The 23,571-nt window shown below is 39.5% G+C and overlaps 2 protein-coding genes and 1 pseudogene across 2 annotated transcripts; 1 reads left to right on the top strand and 2 right to left on the bottom strand.

Moving 5' to 3' along the window:
* Positions 1 to 263: 263 nt before the first annotated feature.
* On the bottom strand, positions 264 to 7,235 carry KRT39 (keratin 39). The gene is made up of 8 exons (XM_027519342.1): positions 7,207 to 7,235; positions 6,416 to 6,959; positions 5,481 to 5,563; positions 4,599 to 4,755; positions 3,719 to 3,880; positions 3,479 to 3,604; positions 1,922 to 2,142; positions 264 to 525 (listed from the first exon to the last, which is right to left on the bottom strand). The coding sequence occupies exons 1-8, from the start codon at positions 7,233 to 7,235 to the stop codon at positions 264 to 266; spliced, it is 1,584 nt and encodes a 527-aa protein (XP_027375143.1).
* Positions 7,236 to 8,788: 1,553 nt separating this feature from the next.
* LOC113878326 lies at positions 8,789 to 14,265 on the top strand (annotated as a pseudogene).
* Positions 14,266 to 16,310: 2,045 nt separating this feature from the next.
* KRT40 (keratin 40) lies at positions 16,311 to 23,343 on the bottom strand. Its single transcript, XM_027519268.1, has 7 exons — positions 22,852 to 23,343; positions 21,921 to 22,003; positions 20,390 to 20,546; positions 19,423 to 19,584; positions 19,218 to 19,343; positions 17,552 to 17,772; positions 16,311 to 16,671 (listed from the first exon to the last, which is right to left on the bottom strand). The coding sequence occupies exons 1-7, from the start codon at positions 23,296 to 23,298 to the stop codon at positions 16,572 to 16,574; spliced, it is 1,296 nt and encodes a 431-aa protein (XP_027375069.1). The 5' UTR covers positions 23,299 to 23,343; the 3' UTR covers positions 16,311 to 16,571.
* Positions 23,344 to 23,571: the final 228 nt, after the last annotated feature.

The following is a 23,571-nucleotide window of genomic DNA, read 5'->3' on the forward strand; positions in this document are numbered from 1 at the left end:
GGTAATGTAGGTCACCTCGTCACACCTACGTATCCGTGCCTGACCTTCAGATGCATGGGAAATGTGCTTCCAGAGAAATGTCATTTATTGTCGTGTTGGTGGCAATGACTTAGGGAAGGAGCAGAATAAAAAATCTTATATCTAGCAATGGGGACCCAATGTAGTAGCAAGAAACTAAGTACCTCAAGGGACTGGGGGTTCTGGCAGAAACAAGGATTGGTCTCTCTTTCATGAATCAGAGTCATTTTTATCACCTTGGGATGTCAGGCTTTGGCAGTTCTGGTGATGAAGCAAGGCTGCACGTGCTTGTGAGAAGAAATGACTTTGCCATCCTTGATCTCCTCAGTGATGGTGCAGATTTTAACCAGAATTCTGGGCAGGATGCTGCAGGCGCTGCGGGACTCATGTATCCCACAGGGGCCTAAGGATGACGTGTGAACTGGGGCTGTGCATTCCATGGTCCTGGCCTTGCTGGATATGCAAGCAGAAGGCTCAAGCTTGATGGCACACGGGTGACAGGGAAGCCTAGGAAAAAACAGAATTCTGCTTGTGATTGAGGGAAGGCAATGGTGGCTATGGAGAAACACGGCAGTGGTTAATTTTTCAGTATGTGTCGCTTAAAACAAGTACTTCCTAATACTTGTTTATTCATTTTGCACAAGCACCAGCGGAAGAAAAAGAATCAGACCAGACCCATGGGAAAGCAGCATCCTAGGTTTAGACGTGCTAGATTATGTAAGCTGCCATTACAGCCAATGCCGTGGTGTTGGATGAACAGGCCAGGCGTCCGAGACAAGGGTGGAGCCCAGGTCTGTCATTTGCCAGCTGATGACCTCAGATAAGTCAGTTAACCCTCCTGAGCTTTAGTTTTTCATCTGTAGAATGGATATAGTGGGAACTCAACAGTGAGAAGGGACAAGTCAGAGGGCTTACTATCTGCAGAAAGGAAATTAATCTGGTATTTTTCCTAATGAGAGTGTTAGTCACAGAACTTTTGGTGACCGATCTCCATCTATGGAAGAGTCCTCAACACTTCATCCAAGATCTCTGAAGTACCTTCTGGGTGTCTATAAGTGACTAATCTTTAGAGAATTAGAGTTGGGAGGACTTACAAGTGAGAACTCTTTGAGGAAGCATCATGTTTCTTTGATGGATGATTCAAGGTACTTTGGTATGTTATAGCTCCTCAGAGTGATCACAGAGGTGAACATTGTGCTAATATAATGTGGACATGCCAGTGAAAAGATTGCTGTGAACAGAGTTCACTGATTGTTTCTGGGAACGAAGTCTCCTTAGCAGTTGTAAATTAAGTCTGCATTTGGGGCATTAGTTTGGATGGAGTTGATTCAAAGAGCTCATACTCCTTATCAGTTCTTTATGAGTTGGTTAGCTTCTTATCATTAACAAAATCACAACTTCTATAAAAGATGCTGATATACACACGTGTACATGCTGCTCTTGGCCATCAAGGGCAAGTGACTGGACAAGGCTAGGAGTTTCATCCTGAGCAGAATGTTTCTTCTAAGGGAACATGGTTTTTCTATTCGATCTCATGACAGTCAGATTTTCATCTCAGTAGGGGAAAAATCTGTAAATCACCAGGAATGTTCATCTTTGGGGAAACTATTTTTTTCCCCTAGTAATTTTTAAGACTTTAAGAAGCTAGCCAGCCTGTAGGGAATCAATCTGGAGCACTGGCTCTTCAAAAACAATGCAGTTCAGCTCACCCCTCAAATTTGGACTAGGTTACGATTGTAGGCCTCCAAATGGCATAGCTCTAGAGAGAGTGGATGGACTGTTTCAGCCGAAGCTCCCCATCACTGACAAGAAGACCAAGGCGATTGTTCCCCGTTGCTGGTGGCAGCACACGTATGTGTGTGTTTGAGCCTTTTCTTGCAGAAACTGCTTTTATTTTACGTACTTGCCATCTGAGCTCTCCAGAAGGCTGTGGTATGTGGCAATCTCACACTCCAGCCGCGACTTGACATCTAGCAGAATCTCGTATTCTCGGTTCTGTCTTTCCAGGGCCCCCCGGATCTCTGCCAGCTGAGCCTCTAGGTTATCGATCAGACACTGGATCTGGGTCAGCAAGGCTGCGTAGCGGGCTTCCGTTTCTGTCAGGGCACATTCCTGGGAGTCTCTCTATCACAGAGGAGGAAAGGAGAATTTCTAATGATGACTCCCTTAAACCCAAGTCATTTGTGATCAGCATCATTTTAAACAGTGTTTTTTTTTTTTTTTTTTTAAATGACGGGTACTAATGATTCTCCAAGCCCTCTTATTATTTCCTGATCAAACAAATCTAAAAATAAAATTATCAACTATGTTAAAACTTGCTTTTGTCTTTTTTCTTTGGGCATCTCTTTAAATAATTATCTTCCTCTTCCTTAATCACTTGACAATCTCCTACCACATTCTCCTACCTAAAACAGAAAAAAATTCCAACATATTTTACACTTAGGCATTAAAACCGCATTACCATGGCACCTTGCTTTATGAGGATTTGTACCTTAAAAAGGAGAAAAAGGAAGTGAGAAGCAGTTAGACATAAACAATTCCTTCACTGGAGCAATTCCTTTACATGTAAAATATGAGAGTTGAATCTTTGGTAATTAAAGTTCTTTCCTGATCTATCATTCTGTATGACTATATATAATGGGATTTTAGTTTTCAATAACATATGTCTTTCATGATTATTCCAATTTTTACAGATGAGAAAACCGAGGCTCAGGAATTTAAATGAGTTGACCAGCTGGTGACAAAACCAGCTTTGGGGCAAGGTCTTCCTAATAGCCTTCATACCAGAGCATTTAAATAATTTCCTACTTCAGAGAGGTTGTAGAATGAGGAAGAAGTGGTTCCAGCTTTGGAACCTGCATTCTGGCTCAGACTTGAATTTTTTTTGTGACTTTTAACAAGTTACTTAATGCCTCAGGAGCTCATATCTCCATCTACAAAATAAGTGAGGTGAAACTTCTCTTGGATTTGACTTGGTAAAGCCACCTTAGCTCTCTGAGCCTCGTCTGTAAAATTGGCTTAATAATTATGCCATGTCCTTCAAAAGATTATTTTAATACATTTGATAGTTTGTAAAACTGTTTTGCATATAATAAAATGCTCTTATAGAGTTTCCCAAAGTGTACTCCAAGGATTATCATTGCTGTGAGATGCTCTTTTAAAAAAAAGGAGTCCATGGTCAAATGAGTTCTAAAATGCTGAATACGATATATCCTTTTCTTGTTGATTCATGGTGAACATCAGCTTATTAAAGGCCTGTAGGAAGGTACCCTGTTTCACCTTTGTTTAATCCAGGATTTCTCTGGCTTATTTGACCACAAAGTCTTTTTTTTAGCACAGACCCTTTAGGAAACAGAGGAACTATTATTCTAAGGGACACATGTTGGGAAACACAGCACCACACAGATTCAGGGACTATTGCCATCACTGCTGTGCTGGGTCTGGTCAGTGTTTTGGGTACCATGCGGTGCTGGGCGTGCAGTTCAATCTCCAGAGCATTCATGGTGCGTCTCAGTTCAATGATCTCCTTCTGGTAGCACTGCTGTTGTTGAGTGCTGGTCACCACCTGCTGGTTCAGCTCCTCCATCTGAAACACAGTCAAAGGCCATCAAAGGATATCATGAAGGGAACACTTGACTGTGTTTCAAGGCCCCTGGAAGTAGGGTTAACTTTTTGTTTTTGCATTTTCTACCCTCCCTACCTGTGTGTTGAACCACTCTTCTACATCTTTGCGGTTTGTCTCCATGATCGACTCATATTGACATCTCATTTCTCGTAGAACCCGGTTTAGGTCAACAGAAGGGGCACTGGTCACTTCAATGTTGAGTCTGTCCCCAAGCTGGCTCTGTAAGGAACTGATTTCCTATGGAAAGAAAAGAATGTGAAGTCACTTGATGAACAGATGACCCTCTTGTGCCCTTGTTTCAGTCTAACAGTGATAATTTAGCTTAATTGCATCTGAAAGAAAGCCCACAATAAAGGAATACATGATTTACAGGTGCTATTGTATGGCAAAAACCACTACAATATTGTAAAGTAATTAGCCTCCAATTAAAATAAATAAATAAATAAAACATGTTACGACTTAAGGCTATTTTAGATACGACTGTGTGTTCAAGTATGTGCAATATTACAAGGAATTAACTAGCAAGATCAGGATTTAAAAGAATTTAGATAGTTTCCATGGGTAACGGGTGAAGTGACATAGAGGTGAAATTTATAATGAGAGATCATAGTCTTTATGATGCCAATATGTCCTTATGCCAATATTGGCTTATACCAGTAGTGGCAGAAGTCTGTGCAGAGATGCCTATAAAAAGATGGGAAACCTGTGAGCACAGGAAAATTGGGTTGCTTCCTTTTCCTGGAAAAACTAGAGAGGACAGTGGAGGCTTCAGATATTGTGTTATAGGCAACAGATTTGAAACACACTGAATCAATGAATGGTAGTAGTAGTAGATATAATCAAGGTAAAACAGAGTAGTGGCTAGTGGGGACAACTTTTGTCAAATTCAACTCAAAAAAATTGATGCTACTTTTAGAGGCTTAGTTTGTAATAACTCTCTTGGTCTATCTCTAACCTGTTCATGGTCGTTTTTGAGGCAAAGGAGCTCCTCTTTCAGAGACTGGACTTGTGCCTCCAGGTCAGCCTTGCCCAGCGTCAGTGCATTCAGGATCTGCTGTAGGCCATTGGCATCTGCCTCCACTAGCTGGCGTAGGGACACCTCAGCTTCGTACCTATAAAAATGAGACATGAAAAAGTAGGCATTAAAATGTAGATGGTGTAAATCAAGCCAAGAAGAACTTTCTTCTGCATTTTTCACTAGGCTTCTCATTTCTTATGTTTCCGTCAGAGGTTTTTATTCTCTTTAAAGGTAGAATCATTTGAAAACATCAAAATGGGTTTGCAAATTATACAGTTATGCAATTATGCAGTCCATGGGGTCTCAAAGAGTCGCAAAGAGTTGGACACAACTGAGAGACTGAACTGAATTATGATTCCTTAGTTTGTCAGTGGTGCTCTCTTATTATTTAAGATGAATGAGTTTATCGTCCTTCTCCTTCCACTAGAGGCAGTGTAGTGTAAGTGCAAAGAGCAAAATTAAGATTTAGCAAGCTTGGGTCCAAGTTTTCATTTTGCCTTGTACTAGTTGCATGCCTTGGAGCCTGTTAAACCTCAGTTTCTCACCTTAAATGGGATAGTAATACATTAGCTCTATCTATCTTACTGACTATTGTGCAGGTAATCAGATGTGTTCATATGTTATAAACTGCAGATACTGGATGCATGTGAGTGGTCGTGAATCTCAATCATTTATATTGAGTATGGAGGTCTTCTCTGGGCTGGTGCTGACATGTCATGGGCAGGAGAGTGAGTAGACTTGAAGATGGTCTTATTGGGACTGTGTCGCATCAGACGCAGGGTGAACTCTGTCATGGACGACAGAGTCGGGTGGGCTTACTTGGCTCTCACGTCATCAGCAGTCAGTTTGGTGTTGTCGATTTGTGAAACCAGTCTGGAATTCTCAGCCTTGGTACACAAGATCTAGAATTAAGAAGTTGCACACACAAATGAGACAAACACCAAGATATCCTCCTTTAAAAGCCTCCAAGGGGCTTCTGTGTGTTTCAGTTAACAGGGGGAGGCTGGTTAGGCTTTTCGTAGCTATGCTTAGTATGCTGGGGAACTTTGGGAAGTCAGAGTTTTTTTGTTATTTTCCTAAAAGATCAGCAAAAGAATTACTTCAACAAAAACTTCTGTAGATGTTTTGCTGTTAAAATATAAAGTTCATCACACATTTGCATAACATACCAGGGTCCACTAGAATGTTCATACTATGAGGGTGAGACATTTTAGTTCACCGATATGTTCCCAGGGCCTAGAATAATGTCCAGTACATTGTTGCTGGTGCCCAATAAATATTTTTTGAAAAAATGTAACAGAAAAAAAAAATCCGTGATGTGTAGCAGCAGCATATCATTCAGAATTTTAGGTTTGGCATGGGAAGAAACTATACAATTTGGAGATGATGAAATGAGCATAAAAGGAGAAAAGAGTGATGATGATTGAAAAAAATGGATACGAGTTAAATTGTTTCGGACCTTGTTTAAACAAAATTCATTTTCTCAGACCCCTGTTTTCTAATCTTTGTTAAAGAAATGGCAGCAGATATTAATATGTTTTGGTCATGTGTTATCTGATAGCAGAGTGTAACTCTGGAAGATGAAAAGCTGTAAAACTCTAAATATTGCCTCAACAATTTCATTCAAGAAATTTTCTTATTCTACAAAATATTTTTCAGTATAAAATGAACTAAAGTACTAAAGTTTAGCAAATGACTATTGCTTTGAGACCATCAACTCACAATGGGATTATACATGTTCCTAAGAATCTTACCTTTTGCTGGAGCTCCTCAATGGTTGCATAGTGGGACAGGTAGTCAGGACATATGACCGGGAGTTCTTTGTTACATTCTTCCTGGATTTTACACTCCAGTGCGGCGTTCTCTCGTTCCAGCATCCGTACCTTTTCCAGGTACTTAGTAAGGCGATTGTTCAAGATTTTCATGGTCTCTTTCTCATTACTATTGATGCTCCCATCACACCAGCCACAATCATCCAGAAAGGGACAGGTATGGAAGTTGCTGATTAAGCAGAGGGGTGTGAGAGAAAAGCAAGGAGTGGGTTCGTCGTCCTGGGACTGGAGGGTTCTCAGACCATGGCCGGTTGGTTGACAGCTATTGGCTTTAAGACCACCATGCTGGCAGCTGGTGTTAGGAAGGATGGTTGTTAAATTTGTAATCCCAGAACAGCTTTGGCATGGTGTTGCGGAAGACATAGTTGTTGTACAGCCCTTGGTATCCAGAGTGTGTGCCCAGCTTTGGTTGATTTCAAAGTCTGTGGTCTCCGGGATCCAAAGCTCAAGGCAGCCACGATTGAGTCTAAATTCCAAGCCTCTTGGCTTTTTCCTCTTTGAAGCACTTATATAGCCTTTGCTCTAGGTGGTGTCACAGTAGGCAGGAAGTTTTCCTTTCTAATGTTTATATATCAAATCCCACAGGAACATCTCATTAGTCTGCTTTTTACTTGCCCGAGAAGGGCTACTTGTCTCATAAAAATGTGTATTTAGGCTGTTACTAAGTTATTACCCATCACAACTACTACTTATCATTAGATTCAGAGCTTCACCTTATGTCTTCAAAAGGATCTGTCGTCATGATTCTAACAGCATCCATTATTAAGCAAGTGTGAGTATGTTAAGTTCATTAAGTCCTTGTTGACCTCTTCCCATGGCATTAAGCTTGATCAGGAATGAGTCCATCCTTCTTTTCCTTTCTTCTCTAAAAAGGGGAAGCTATTGATATCTAATAATTATTGGTGAACTTAGAAATCAGTATTTTATTTTGGTATGTCCAACAGAATTTCCCATTTTCATTGTTCTGACATGTTGGTCTTAAGACTTTAAGTAATTGCTGGATTTCTGTTTTAGATTTCCAGGTTGGCTTTGATTGCTAATAAGAAATTCCTTGGAAAACAGGCGGGTCACCTTTCAAGTTTCCAAAACTCACACTTTTAATACTCAGTGTTTGTTTGTTGTATTACATTAGCTAAAAATTTGCTATGGTGTTGGTTTATGTTTGCTGTTTAAACATGAACTGCTGCAAGACAAGTGTGCTCTTTTTCAGGAATACTTAGCATTATTCTTAAGAAATACTTTATTAGTATTTTGTTCTTGATCCTTTCTGGAGGACCTAGGAGACAATAATTTCCTTACCTTTTCCAGCTTCTAGAGCCTATCTATGTTCCCTGACTTGCTGGCCCTTCCATCCTAAAAGCCAGCAACAGCCAGTCAAGTTTTTCTCACATCGCATCACTCTAACACTGACTCTTCTGCTTCCACCTTCCACATTTAAGGAAGAACCCTTGTGATTACATTGGACTGATGTCATCTAGGATAATCTTCCTATTTTAAGGTCAGCTGATTAGTAACCTTTCTTCTCCTTTGTCATGTAGCCTAATATATTTGAAGTTTCTGGGATTAGGACATGAAAATCTTTAGGGACTCATTATTCTGCCTAACACACAATGGAAGGGAAAAAAACGCAATTTATAGTAGTACCATAAAATGTAAAATATGCAAGAATAAATTTAGACAGGTATAAGATGATGCTGTTAAAGTGCTGCACTTATTATACCAGCAAATTTGGAAAACTCATCAGTGGCCACAGGACTGGAAAGGGTCAGTTTTCATTTTAATCCCAAAGAAAAGCAAGGCCAAAGAATGTTCAAATTACCATACAATTGCACTCATTTCACATGCCAGCAAGATTACGCTCAAAATCCTTCAAGCTAGGTTTCAGCAGTACAAGAACCGAGAACTTCCAAATGTACAGCTGGATTTAGAAAAGGCAGAGGAGAAGCACATCCAGTGTTAGAAGAGCTGTATGGGCTCCTGAGAGGTGGGTCAGAAGAGTGGAGGCTGTATCCCACAGACACTGCTGCTGCTAAGTCGCTTCAGTCGTGTTCGACTCTGTGCGACCCCATAGACGGCCTCCTACCAGGCTCCGCCATCCCTGGGATTCTCCAGGCAAGAACACTGGAGTGGGTTGCCATTTCCTTCTCCAATGCATGAAAGTGAAAAGTGAAAGTGAAGTCGCTCAGTCGTGTGCGACTCTTAGCGACCTCATGGACTGCAGCCTACCAGGCTCCTCCGTCCATGGGATTTTCCAGGCAAGAGTACTGGAGTGGGGTGCCATTGCCTTCTCCTAGCATCATGCATAAATTTGATCGGAAGATCAACTTTGATGCACTCTTTAAATTTTCCCACATAACCCCCTCGACACAGCAGCACCTGAAGAAGGTCTCTGCCAGTTTTGTCCTCTGTATGTTTGTGGTGGCTGCAGGGGCCTATGTCCATGTGGTCACCCATTTCATTCAGGCTGGCCTGCTCTCTGCCTTGGGCTCTCTGGGGTTGATGATTCGGCTGATGGCAACACCTCACAGCCATGAATATAAGCAAAAAAAGACTGGGACTTCTGGCTGGATTTGCTTTCCTTACAGGAGTTGGCCTGGGCCTTGCTCTGGACTTGTGCACTGCCATCAACCCCAGCATCCTTCTCACTGCCTTCATGGTCCCAGCAATGATCTTCACTTGCTTCACCCTGAGTGCACTCTGTGCCAGGTGCCATAACTACTTCTTTCTAGGAGGTATCTTGATGTCAGCCATGAGCCTGATGCTCTTGTCTTTCCTGGGGAACCTATTCTTCGGATCTATTTGGCTTTTCCAGGCAAGCCTGTATGTGGGGCTGGTGGTCATGTGTGGCTTTGTCCTTTTTGATACTCAACTCATTATTGAAAAGGCTGAAAATGGAGATAAAGATTATATCTGGCATTGTGTTGACCTCTTAGATTTTGTAACTCTCTTCAGAAAGTTCATGATGATCCTGGCTATGAATGGGAAGAATAATAAGAAGAAGCGAAGCAGTCATCCAGCCTTCCCCAATTTGACTTCCTTTCCCTCCACCCATCTTTACCTCTTTGCACACATTACAGTTGGCATGTTCTGTGATAATGAAAAGCATCAGAAAAAAAAAAGAGAAGAAAAGGCAGAAGAACCAAAGATCAAATTGCCAATATATGCTGGATCATAGAAAAAGCAAGGGAATTAAAAAAAAAAAATCTACTTCTTCTTCATTGACTATGCTAAAGCCTTTGACTGTGTGGATCACAACAAACTGTGGAATATTCTTAATGAGATGGGAATACCAGACAACATGACCTACCTCCTGAGAAACCTATATGTAGGATAAGAAGCAGCATTTAAAACTGGACATGGAATAACAAACTTGTTCAAAATTGGGAAAGGAGTACATCAAGGCTATATATTTTCACCCTGCTTATCTATCTTATATGCAGAATACATCATGCAAAATGCTGGACTGGATGAAGCACAGCTGGAATCAAGATTGCCGGGAGAAAAATCAACAATCTGAAATATACAGATGATACCACTTTAATGGCATAAACTGAAGAGGAACTAAAGAACCTCTTGATGAAGGTGAAAGAGGAGAGTGAAAAAGCTGGCTTAAAACTCAGCAATCAAAAAATGAAGATCATGGCATTTGGTCCCATCACTTCACGGCAAATGGAAGGGGAAAATGTAAACAGTGTTAGATTTCATTTTCTTGGGCTCCAAAATCAGTGCTGATGGTGACTGCTGCCATAAAATTAAAAGATGCTTGCTCCTTGGAAGAATAGCTATGACAAACCTATACAGTGTATTAAAAAGCAGAGACATCACTTTGATCACTCTGCCAACAAAGGTCCGTATAGTCAAAGCTATGGTTTTTCCCACAGTCATGTTTGAATGTGAGAGTTGGACCATAAAGAAGGCTGAGTGCTGAAGAATTGATACTTTTGAACTGTCGTGCTGGAGAAGACTCTTGAGAGTCCCTTGGACAGTGAAGAGATCAAACCAGTCAGTCCTAAAGGAAATCAACACTTAAGATTCATTGGAAGGGCTGGTGCTGAAGCTGAAGCTCCAATACTTTAGCCACCTGATGTGAAGAGGTGACTCATTGGAAAAGACCCTAATACTAGGAAAGATTGAGGGCAAGAGAAGGGAGGTTGAGATGGTTGGATGGCATCACAGACTCAATGGACATGAGTGTGAGCAAACTCAGGGTGACTGTGAAGGACAGAGAAGCCTGGCGTGCTGCAGTTCATGGGTTTGCAGAGTCAGACACGACTTAGTGACTGAACAACAACAAAGATTTTCAACTGATACCACATAAATACAAGGAATCATAAGTGATTACTATGAACAATAACAAACCAATAAAATGGACAACTTAGAAGAAATGGATATACTCCAAGAAATGTACAATCTGCCAATACTGAATCAGGAAGAAAGAGAAAATAGAAACAGATGATTACCAATAATAAAACTGAATCAATACGACAAAAAACTTCCAACAAACAAAAGTCCAGGACAAGATGACTTCGTGGGTGAGTTTTACTAGTCACCTTTTCAAACTATTTGAAAAATTTGCATAGAAAGGAATGCTTCTGAATTCATTCTACAAGGCCAGCATCACTGTGATACCAAAACTAGATAAGACACCACAAGAAAAGGAAAACGAAAGGGCAATATCACTGATGAACCCAGATGTAAAAACTCTCAATGAAATATTACCAAACTGAATTCAACAATACCTGAAAAGGGTCATATACTACAAACAAATGGGATCTATCTCAGGCATGCAATGGTTCAATATTTGTGGGTCAATCAATGTGACACACCACATTACCAAACTGAAGAATCAAAACTATAGAATCACCCCAATAGACGGAGAAAAAGGTTTTGAAAAAATTCAACATCCATTTATTAAAAAACTCTCAACAAAGTGTGTGTAGAGGGAACATACCTCAGCAAAAACGGATCCTATGTGACAAGCCCACAGTTAACATTATACTTAATGATGAACATCAAGAGTATTTCTTTTAAGATCAGGAATAAGATGAGGCCCATTCTCACTACTTTTATTCAACATAGTATTGGAAGTCTTAGCTACAACAATCAGAGAAGGAAAAGAAGCATAAGGAATCCAAACTGGAAAGGAAGAAGTAAAACTGTCACTGTTTGTAGATGACATGTTACTATACATATATATAATATCCTAAAGAAGCACCCCAAACTATTAGTACTAACGAATGAATTCAGTAAAGTTGCAGATACAAAAATAATATACAGATATCTGTAGTATTTCTATATACTAATAGCAAACTATCAGAAAGAGAAATTAAGAAAATAATCTCATTGAAATTACATCAGAAATAGAATACCTGGGAATAAATTTAATCAGAAGGTAAAAAAACTGTACTCTAAAAACTATAAAACATTGATGAAAGAATTGAAGACTATGCAAACAAATGGAAATATATACGGTGCTCATGGATTGGAAGACATAAAATTATTAAATTAACCATACTACCCAAGACAAAAATCACTGCAGATGGTGAGTGCAGCTGTGAAATTAAAAGATGCTTACTCCTTGGAAGGAAAGTTATGAACAACCTAGGCAGCATATTAAAAAGCAGAGACATTGCTTTGTCAACAAAGGTCCGTCTAGTGAAGGCTGTGGTTTTTCCAGTGGTCATGTATGGATGTGAGAGTTGGACTATAAAGAAAGCTGAGTGCTGAAGAATTGATGCTTTTGAACTGTGGTGTTGGAGAAGACTCTTGAGAGTCCCTTGGACTGCAAGGAGATCCAACTAGTCCATCCTAAAGGAGATCAGTCCTGGGTGTTCATTGGAAGGACTCATGTTGAAGCTGAGACTCCAATACTTTGGCCACCTGATGTGAAGAGCTGACTCATTTGAAAAGACCCTGATGCTGGGAAATATTGAGGACAGGAGGAGAAGGGGACGACAGAGGATGAGATGGTTGGATGGCATTACCAACTCAATGGACATGGGTTTGGGTGGACTCTGGGAGTTGGTGATGGACAGGGAGGCCTGGTGTGCTGCGGTTCATGGGGTTGCAAAGAGTCGGATACAACTGAGCAACTGAACTGAACTGAACTGAAGACAAAGTAGAGATTTGATGCATTTGCTATATAAATACCAAAGAAATTTTTCACAGAGCTGAGCAAGTAGTCATAAATTTTTTATGGAACCACAAAAGACCCCAAATACTGAACGCAACCTTGAGAAAGAAGAACAAAGCAGTATCACATTCCCTGATTTTAAACCATATGACAAAGCTACAGCAATCAAAACAGTACAGTATGGGCATAAAAACAGACAGATAGATCATGGGACAAAATAGAGAGCTCAGAAATAAACCCACACAGATACAGTCAATTAATTTATTGCAAAGAATACAAGAATGAGGAAATGAATTCCTTCAATTAGTGGTGTTTGGATAACTGGATAGAGCTATGTAAAAGAATGAAAAGAGACCACTTTTCACACCATATACAAAAATCAACTCAAAATGGATTAAAGACTTAAATGTAAGATCCTAAATCATAAAATTTCTAGAAGAAAACATAGGTAGTATTTTTTCTTTGAAATTGGCCTTAGCAATATTATTTTTGGATGTATCTCCTCAGGCAAGGGAAACAAAAGCAAAAATAAGCAAATGAGAACACATCAAACTAAAACCTTTTGTGCAGCAAAGTAAACCATCAGCAAAATGTAAAGGCTGCCTAATGAGCTGGAGAAAAAATTAGCAAATGGTATATTTTTTAAGAGGTTAATATTCAAAATATAAAAATACTCAGACAAGTTGACATTTAAAAAACACAATTAAAAATTGGCAGAGAACCTGAATTGACATTGTTCCAAAGAAGACATACAGATGATCAACAGACACATGAAAAAAATATTCAACAAAACTAATCATCAGGGAAATGCAAATCAAAGTCATAATCAGATACTACCTCAAACTCATCAGAATGCATATCATCAGAAAGACAACAAATAACAAGTTTTGGGGAGGATGTGGAGAAAAGGGATATGGACAAATACAAATTGGTGCAGCCACTATGGAAAACAGTAGGGAGGTTCCTAAAAAGCCTAAAAATAGAATGCCCTGTGATCCAGAAATTTGACTTCTGCATATTTACCTGAAGGAAACAAAAACACTAACTCAAAAAGATATAGGCACCCACATTTTCAGTGCAGCACTATTTACAATAACCAAGATAATGGAAGCAACCTAAGTGTCCATTGATAGATGAATGGATAAAGAAGATGCAATGTTACTCTGCCATAAAAAATGAAATTTGCCATTTGCAATGACAATTACAATGGATGTAATTCAGAAGACATTATGCTCAGTGAAATGTCTGAGAAAGACAAATACCATATGATCTCACTTTTATGGTGAATATAAAAAACAAACAGAGCAAAATGAAAATAGACTTACAGATTTAGTAAGTCTATTTAGAATGTAAGACTTACTAAATAGACTTTAGTAAGTCTATTTAGAATGTCATGTAAATAGAGCAAAATGAAAATAGACTTACAGATTTAGAGAACAAATAAACTTCCCTTAGTTTATTTTGAGTATTTTTATTACTCTTTTGTTATTGTTAAATCAGGAGGATGCTATATAAAACATCCAGCATAAAATTTTACGTCTCAAACTTGATTTTTCTTTCAACCTGTATTAACTATTATTATTATTACTGTTATGTGCTTTATTTCTGGATTTTTAAAAAGGTAGAAATAGAAAATTGAGGAGAAGAATTCTCTCCAGCTTTCTGGTTTTTTTCCAAACTCTTAAATTTTGAAACAGTAATAGAGTCACAAGGATTTGCAAAGATAGTACAAGAGCTCCCATATACCCTGGTTTTCTGCAATGGTTATATGTCATTTAACTGTAGTACAGTTGCAAAATCAGGAAGCTGACATATTGATATAATGTTTGTGTTTCACTCTATATAATGTTTTTTCACACATGTAGTTTCAGGTAACCACCACTGCAATTAAGATGTGCAACAATTCAACCAACACAAAGATCTCCTTCATGCTACACCTATTTGTTCTCCATCTCTATAATTTTGTTATTTCAAGAATGTCATGTAAATAGACTCATACAGTATCTGACCCTTTAAGACTACCTTTTTTTCACTTAGCATAATGACCTTAAGATTTTGAGCACATTTTGGTTGGTTGTAGTTGTTAGCTATTATCAATAAAGCTTCTATGAACAACTGTGTGATTTGTTTTGTTTTCAATCCCTTTACTTACAATGGTACCTATACCATTGTATTTGAAGTGATCTTCTTGCTGAAAGCATAGAATTGTGTTATGCTTGTTCTAATCCATTCTTCCAATCTCTGTCCTTTAATTGATGTATTTATACCTTTTCTATTTATTGTAATTATTGATATGGTAGGGCTTAAGTCCACACTTCCTTTTTTGTTTTCTGTTTGTTCTCTCTGGGTTTTTTTCATTTTTCTTTTTCCTGCCTTCCTTGAACATGTTTCAGAATTCCACTTTGATTTGTCTATAATGTTTTTAAGTGTATTTCTTTGTATATCTTTGAAAGCAATTGCTCTAGGTATTACAGCATATATGCATATCATGGTCTACTGGACTTGACATTTTGTCAGTTCAAGTGAAGTTTAGAAACCTTGCCTCCCTTTTCTTCCCTTTATTCTCCTCTTCTTGGAGCATTTTTTTTTTCTGTCTGTACCAGCTGGTGTTACTGGGTTCTTGGTTTCTCCAGCTCACAATTCCAGCGTATATGAGGCAAAACAAAACCCCAGGGAATTCACCACTCTGTTGTTCCCTGAACAGCAAGGAATCTAGATGGTTTGGCTTCTTCCAACTTTTCAGAGTCTGCTTTTGTTTTATATATGACTTCCAGGGTTTCTAGCCATACTTAGGAAGGGAAATAGGGAAATACAGGTCTACTTTATCTTTCTGGCAGTTCTCTACTTTGCCATTTAAATATGTAAAAATATTCATTCTTATACCCTACATGTCCAATAACAGACCAGTGTACCTTAAGGTATTTTACGAAACGACAAAATAAGGATCATGAAACAATCTTATATTTTTATTAGGAAGGAAAATGCTTAGATAACATAGTGAAAAAATAGGTTAATATTATATGCATATGCAACTATGATTACTACCATTATAGGAAAGAAAACTGGAAGTTCCCCAAATACCAACAATGGATATTTGGGGTATGAAATTATGAGTGATTTTTCCCTTTCCTCTGCCAAATTGCAGAGAAGGTAATGGCACCCCACTCCAGTACTCTTGCCTGGAAAATATCATGGATGGAGGAGCCTGGTGGGCTGCAGTCCAAGGGGTCGCTGGGAATCGGACATGACTGAGCGACTTCCCTTTCACTTTTCACTTTCATGCATTGGAGAAGGAAATGGGAACCCACTCCAGTGTTCTTGCCTGGAGAATACCAGGGATGGGGGAGCCTGGTGGGCTTCCGTCTATAAGGTCGCACAGAGTCGGACACGACTGAAGCGACTTAGCAGCAGTAGCAGCAGCAGCAGCAGCTGCCAAATTGAAAAAAAGGGAATCTAGTACTTTTATAATTAATATTCTCAAGTGTTTCTTCTCAGAATGATATATACACCTACCTTCCATGATATATGACATTTTATATGAATTAGCTAATCTATTTGTATTCAAGGAGTTAACAAATATTTTCCTTCTGGGTTTAGGCAAAACCAAACTACTGGCATGGGTTTAGACAATTACCTTGGCATCAAATGGTTATTATATTAACAGTAATGAGCTACAAGGCAGTATTTATCGTGCTAAAGGAATGAAAACATTTTATTGGAGAGCAGCAAGAAAGCTTTACAGACTCTTAGAATATCACAAATAAGCAAGCAGGAGAGGAAATGACAGAATAGAGATACTTCGTGCATGCTTAGAGGACAATTTTAGAATACAAAAGCCTTCTTAACTTGAATTTCAAGTTTGGATGTCCCTGATTGAAGCACCGTCTTCTTTCAAGGATTCTGCTGGCTTCCCTTCCTCCATCTGCTGGGTTGGGTGTTTAACCTTCAGGGACAGCTGTTTTCTACTGTGCAAATTACGTACGCCGAACATGGCTCACAAGTGTCATTTGACATGCTTGTTGCAGAACATGGGTTACCGGGAAGCCTGTGAAAAATCCATTTTTAACTAATCTCAATATGGAGAAGCTGGATAAAATGTCAACTCAGAAAAAAATCATGCCAAAATTTGCCCTTCAAATTATATTTTGAACTCTATTTTCAGAATAACATTTGAATGAAGCCTGTTTTATCCCTGGACCCAGAATTGTCACTTCATGTTCACTGTAGCAGAGACAGTTGGATAAACTTTTATGTATTTTCTTTAGTTGGCAAATGCCATCTGATGTGTGTTACTGACTTTCCTTTTTTTCTTCTTCCAGTTTTATTGAGATATACTTGACATACAGCACTGTATAAATTTAAGGTGTACAGCATAATGATTTGATTTATATACAGCATGAAATGATTAGCACAATAAATTTACTGAGCATCCATCAGCTCATACGGATATAAAGTAAAAGAAAAGGAAAAATATTTTTTCCTTGTGATGAGAACTCTTAGGATTTACTCTCTTAACATCTTTCATGTTAATATATCACATACAGCAGTGTTATTAATTCCATTGCTTTCTAACGCCTATTTAGGTCTCATTAGCCAAAAGTTATGCATATTTTGTCATTTGTCTAGTAGTTAAATCATTCAGTACCCTGAAATATTTCTCCTGAGTTTCCTGAAGTCAGGAGCAAAGTGAAAGTCCCAGCTTGAAATGTTACATATTATATTTTTTTCTGCCTTGGAAATTTAGAACATTTTGAACATTTCAATTGTCATGTGACTAGCCTTGCTGCTTTTCATCACTCTTTAAGAATATCCTTTAACACCTTTAAGGAGGTTTGAATATGGCCAGATCTTTGGGAAACAGGATGGTCCTTCAAGAGCCTCTTTGTGACTCTGGGGGATTTTAAGAGGGATCGTGTGGAACTTGCCTGCTGTCCTCGCTGTCCAGCAGCCCCTGGTATGTGTTGATCTCACACTCCAGCCGGGCCTTGGTGTCCAGCAGCACCTGATACTCCTGGTTCTGCCGCTCCAGGTCGCAGCGGATCTCAGCCAGCTGGTTCTCCACGTTATCGATCAGACATTGTATCTGGGCCAGCTCCGAGCTGTACTGGGCCTCAGTCTCTGCCACGGTGCATTCCAGAGATTCTGTCTGCAGAAGGAAAGAGTGTAAAGAAGGGGGCTGTAGAACAATCTCTGGGGCCAGATTGCCTGTTTTCCAACCCTGCTCTACTCTTTATCTTTCCAGCTATGTGGAAAATTACTTAGCTTCTCTGAGCCTCAGTTTTGTTTTTTTTTTTTCAGTTTGGGCATTATTTATTTAGTATAAATACATTTTAAAAGCCCCAAATCTCCTACTATTTTACCACCCTGGAAACACCATGTTGTCAAAAGTCCTGTTAAGATCAAAACTGAACTGAAAAGCCATCAGTCTGAACTCAGTTTTACTGTATAAAAAACAAAGAATGCAAAGTACCAACCTCATAGAATGGTTGGAGGGTTAAATGAGTAAATATACATAAAGTGTCTAAAACAGTGCCTGGAAAATTTTAAAGGTAGTAAGAGTTATCATTACCACTATGACCTCTGCGACCTATAACATACTCGTGTAGCCTAAGAAGGATCAAAAGCATTTGAGAGAAAATGTTGTAATGGGCTCCTGGCTCCTAGTGTGGTTAAGAGAAGAGGCTCTGAGATTGAACCACTTGGATTCAGCTTCCACTTTTGCCTCTTAAAACTTGTATGAACCCCTGTTACTTGATCTGAGCCTCAGTTTTCCTCATCTGTATAATGGGGTCAGTGGAGGGATTTACCCCATAAGGTTAGTGTGAGAATTAAGTTAGCACTTTGCCTCTCACAAGATGAATGCTCAGCTATTATTCATTTAGACATTCTCTATAGGACCTAATGTGGCTTTCATGGTAATGGAAATGCTTAGTGTAATCTTGAATGCTTTTCAAGATATTCTTGAAAATATCTTTTCAAGGTATTCTTGCTGCTTGGGTGAAGCGTGGTACAGAGAAGGGTCCAGCTGAGGTGTGCACCCTGGGAAAGTTTAGGATAGTTATAAAATGTAAAGTCTGAGTATCTTCATTTTAAATGTGATGGTGAGCTTGGAAAATTGGCCCAAATCACAAAAGAGTTAGTGGGAGAAAATATTTGTGAACCATGAAACCAACATCTCCAAAATTTGCAAGCAACTTATGTGGCTCAATTTTTAAAAAAACGAACAACCCATTCAAAAAATGGGCAGAGGGCGTAAACAGACATTTCTTCAAAGGAGAGCCTTTGGTTTGTAAGTTCCTCTCTCGTTCTGCTCCTTTCTGTCCCCCTTCTCTCTTTGTCTCTGGAGGATGCTGCAGGATCATGCCCAAGCCCAGAAAGGAAGGTCAGGACATCCTAGTGGTACATTACAAACTGTTGACCTATCACTTCTGCTTCTAGCTGGGTAAACAGCATCCTTGAAAAAGGGAAGGAAATTCAGACCTTCTGCTGCATGAACTATGGGTTTGTCCTTTGGGTTACAGAATAGGGGATAGTTAGTATCTTAAGCATGATTCTTCAGTGACAAAACAGAGTGGTCTTGCCCTTACATACCAGGCTCTGCTGTGCTTGAAGCTCAATTTCCAGAGTGTTGGCTGTGCGCTTCAGTTCCAAGATCTCCGTCTGGCAGCCCTGCAGCTGCTCTGCACTGGATAGCTGCTGCTGATTCAGTTCCTCTGTCTGAAATACAGGCATGATTAGAATACGCAAATTAGGCAGAAGTCTGCATACCTGTCATTTTATTGCTCTAAGTGCCAACCTGAGCAGCGAACCATTCTTCCACATCTCTGCGGTTGTTGGCAAGCACAGTTTCATACTGACAACGCATCTCATCCAAGACCCTGTTGAGATCCGTGGTGGGGGCCGTGTCTAGCTCCACACTGAGTCGGTCACCCAGCTGTCCACGAAGCACGTTGACCTCCTGAGTTGGAAATGGAGTAAAGAATGTCAGACTGGTGGGGAAAAAATTCAATGCGATGTACCAATAGCGCCCTATTTCTGTTTTTTGCAGTAGTGAGTAAAAGTGTGAGATTTAGATTCAGATTGCCTAGCTTGAGTCTCCTTTCTTCGCTCAGTTTTTTCATCTGTGAAATGGGTATGATTTTACCTTTACAAGAGAGTTATTGTGAGATATATGAGAGTTCATATTCATAGAAAACACTTAAACAAGTCCTAAGTGCCTCATAAGGTCTCAATGTTAGTTACTATTATCATAAACAAATGTTCAAAAGGAAGATATACTCTGTAACATCATTCAGCTTTTCATTTGTCAGCTTCATAAATATAGGATAATTATATAATTCACATTGATGATTTCAAAAGTTTATAAATGCAGAATATTAAAAAAATCAGTCTAAATATTGCATGAATCTTTTCTCCTTTATGAAACAACCCTCACACTCTGCAATTATCAGCTTGATTTTCATACTTTATGGGTTAGAGATAAGACTGGTATAAAACACCCAGGAAAGCTATTTGTGGAGCTACCTTCTCCCCCAAAATAATGGCAGGTGAAGTTCCTCCATTTGGCACTGGCCAGTGGTCATTTTACATTTACATTCAGAGATATTCCAGAATGATCAGGCTGAATAGTAACAGTGCCTAGAGTGATTTTCTTGCACATCGATCAACGTCTACTCAAGTTCTATGTATATACACAACATGAGCTCTCCCAGCTTAACTTTGTCACTTTGAGAGTCCTTCAGTGATTTTGCCATTTTCCTCACCTCTTCATGGCTTTTCTTAAGGCAAAGGAGATCGTCCTTCAGAGACTCCACATGGGCCTCCAGATCAGATCTGCACACAGTCAGCTCTCCCAGAATCCCACGCAGGCCACTAATGTCAGTCTCTACCAGCTGGCGAAGAGAGAGTTCAGACTCGTACCTTTTACAGCAAAAGAGATACAGCCAATGCTTACTCTGCTGGACACTGAGAAAAGTGCTGAGGCATACAGATGAGGGACACATGACATCAAGGAACCCACATGCCATAGTTTCTTCTACACCCCAAATCATGAAAAATTCAAGCTTTGTGAGCATTCTTAGCTTGAAAAAATATTATAAAGGGAATACTTGTGATGTGTGCATGTAGGTATGTGAGAGACGAAATGAAACAGCCTACCATATATTAAGTTCAAATTCAGATCTGGTCTTACTCTAGCTTGGACTTGCTTCTAAGTCCACGATATAAGCAGCTCATACAGCTCAATATCAGAGAAATAAACAGTCCAGTCAGAAAATGGGCAGACCTAAACAGACATTTTTCCAAATAAGACATACAAATGGCCAATAAACACATGAAGAGGTACTCTACATCTCTCATTATTAGAGAAATGTAAATCAAAACTACAATGAGGTATCACTTCACACCAATCAGAATGGCCATCATCAAAAAAACTACAAACATTAAATACTGGAGAGGATGTAGAGAAAAGGGAACCTATTGCACTGTTGGTGGGAATATAAATTGGTATGGCTGCTATGGAGAACAGTATGGAGATTCCTTAGCAAACTAGGAATAAAACTACCATATGACCCAGCAATCCCACTACTGGGTATATACACTGAGAAAACCATAGTTCCAAAAGACACATGCACTCCAGTGTTCATGGCAGGACATGGAAGCAACCTAAATTTCCATTGACAGATGAATGGATAAAGATACTTACATTCATACATACACACATAAAGATACATACATGTACATATATGTATGTAAAGATACATACATACATTGTGATAATACATATAATGGAATATTACCCAGCCATAAAAAGAAAAAAATTTGAGTCAACTGTAGTGAGAAGGATAAACCAATAGCCTATCATACAGAGGGAATCATTAATAAGTTGGAAAGAGAACAACAAATATATTAATGCATATATATGTACGGAATCTAAAAAAATAGTACTGATGAACCTATTTACAGAGAAGAAATGGAGATGCAGATGTAGAGAATGGTCTGGTGGACACAGCAAGGGGAAGGAAAGGGTAGGACAAGTTGAGAAAGTGACATGGACATACACACACTATCATGGGGAAAATAAATAGCTCATGGGAAGCTTCTGTATAACACAGGGAGTCCAGCCTTGTGCTCTGTGGTGACCTAGAGGGGTGGAATTGGGGTGGGAGAGGCTCAAGAGAAAGGGGATATACATATATACATAATTATGATTGGTTCATGCTGATATATGGCAGAGACTACCACAACATTGTAAAGCAATTTCTGTCAAGAAAAAAAAGTTCAAATTAAACTTACTTTGACCTAAAGTCATCAGCAGCCAGTTTGCAGTTGTCAAGCTGTACAGCGAGTCTGCAATTCTCGGCCTTCGTACACAAGATCTGGGAAGTAAGTTCCTATGTCGTGAATGGTTCTTTGAAAGAAACCCACATATCTACTCATTTAATAACTATGCCAGTGTTTATCTTTTAAAAGTCTTTGTAAGAAAATATAGAATAGCTTTCAGCCTGCTTTTATTGACCACATCATTTCATGAAGGAATAAGGAGGGCCAATTTATAAACAAAATAGAGAAATAAAAAGTTTTATTTTTTTTTAATGACTTAAAACATTTTTGCAGTATTCCTTGGCCACTGAACTTAGGTAGATTTCTCTCTAGGAGTTTATATTATGACTACATCTCCACCCATAATAATAAAAATTTATCAGTAAAAAAAGGACATAATTACTAGGTAAAATTATATGATTAAAAATATGACATTTCCATATCTATGTTAAATAATGTACATGTACACTGTTACACACAGAAATAATTTTAGATATAACACTGCTTTTCCTCATTCTCTAGCTGATAAAGGTAAATTTAGGGATAAGCGAGTTCATTATGGTCACTTAATAATTAGCGGCAGCATATAGGCTAGCGCTGACGTTTACTGACTTTTTTCCCCGCTCTATTCTTTTTGGCCATGCCGCATGGCATGTGGGGTCTTAGTCCCCCACCAGGGATGGACCCTGAGCCCTCTGCAGTGGAAGCACAGTGTCTTAACCATTGGACCACCAGTCACCCTGTTTGCTGACTTTTTGTCCAGTACCCTTTCCTCTACATCACGTTACCTCCGGGAAGTCCCTGCCCTTTCCCGGGTTTCCCTCCATAGAACAGACTCGTAGTATAAACATAAAGCACATCACAGACTGGGAAGGTGGAACATTAGGGTGATGAGATACTAGACCTTTTGTTGGAGATCTTCAATGGTGTCGAAGTAACACTGATAATCAGGGCACACCAGAGGCACATCCTCTTCACACTGTTCTCGGATCCTGCATTCCAACTCGGCATTCAACTCCTCCAGCCTGCGCACCTTCTCCAGATAGCTGGCGAGCCTGTCATTCAGGAACTGCATTGTCTCCTTCTCGTTACTGTTGAACACACCATCCTCACACCAGGCGCAGTTCCCCACCACGCACGGAATATTACAACTCCCAGCAAAGCAGGCCGGCGGGAGGCACCCAGTCGGCAAACGAGCCCCGGATGGAAAGCTAGGGGTCTGGCAACTGGATGTAGCACAGGCGCTGGGGAGACATGTGGTTTCCACGGAACAGGTTGAAGCAAGCGCACAATCAGAAGCCCTGGCACTGGATTCAGAAGAGCAGCCCGTGGGGGAACAGTCAGAAGCCATTCTATCAGGACTGAAGGATAAAGACTAGTTGCAAAACTCCAACTGCCCGCCTCCAAAACTCTCATTCCCTCCCGAGACTTTTATATATACCCCACTTCAAATGGGTATTTACAGACTACACCGGATGTTTTCCGCTGCCAGTTTTCATATGAACATTCATTAGTGTTGTTGATTTGCTGAAGAAGAGTTTTATGCTTCGTAAAAGAGACATAACTTCAGGTTTCTAAATAAGGATACCATCTCCATGTGCCAGTAGGATAAAGCACTTGTTTC

Source organism: Bos indicus x Bos taurus, chromosome 19, assembly GCF_003369695.1.
Source record: "Bos indicus x Bos taurus breed Angus x Brahman F1 hybrid chromosome 19, Bos_hybrid_MaternalHap_v2.0, whole genome shotgun sequence".
NCBI lineage: Eukaryota > Metazoa > Chordata > Mammalia > Artiodactyla > Bovidae > Bos > Bos indicus x Bos taurus.

Bases quoted from the DNA above. Each gene is read 5' to 3' on its own strand.
- KRT39 (XM_027519342.1), bottom strand. From the start codon at position 7,235: ATGACGACAGATCCTTTTGAAGACATAAG. The intron at 5,564-6,415 runs GTAAGATTCTTA...TCTTAATTCTAG, and splicing joins TTGAGGAGCTCCAGCAAAAG to ATCTTGTGTACCAAGGCTGA. The intron at 526-1,921 runs GTACGTAAAATA...GTTTTTTCCTAG, and splicing joins CTGGAGAGCTCAGATGGCAA to GCTTCCCTGTCACCCGTGTG.
- KRT40 (XM_027519268.1), bottom strand. From the start codon at position 23,298: ATGGCTTCTGACTGTTCCCCCACGGGCTGCTCTTCTGAATCCAGTGCC. The intron at 20,547-21,920 runs GTAAGTTTAATT...TTGCTGTAAAAG, and splicing joins GCTGATGACTTTAGGTCAAA to GTACGAGTCTGAACTCTCTC. The intron at 19,585-20,389 runs GTGAGGAAAATG...TTTCCAACTCAG, and splicing joins TTAAGAAAAGCCATGAAGAG to GAGGTCAACGTGCTTCGTGG.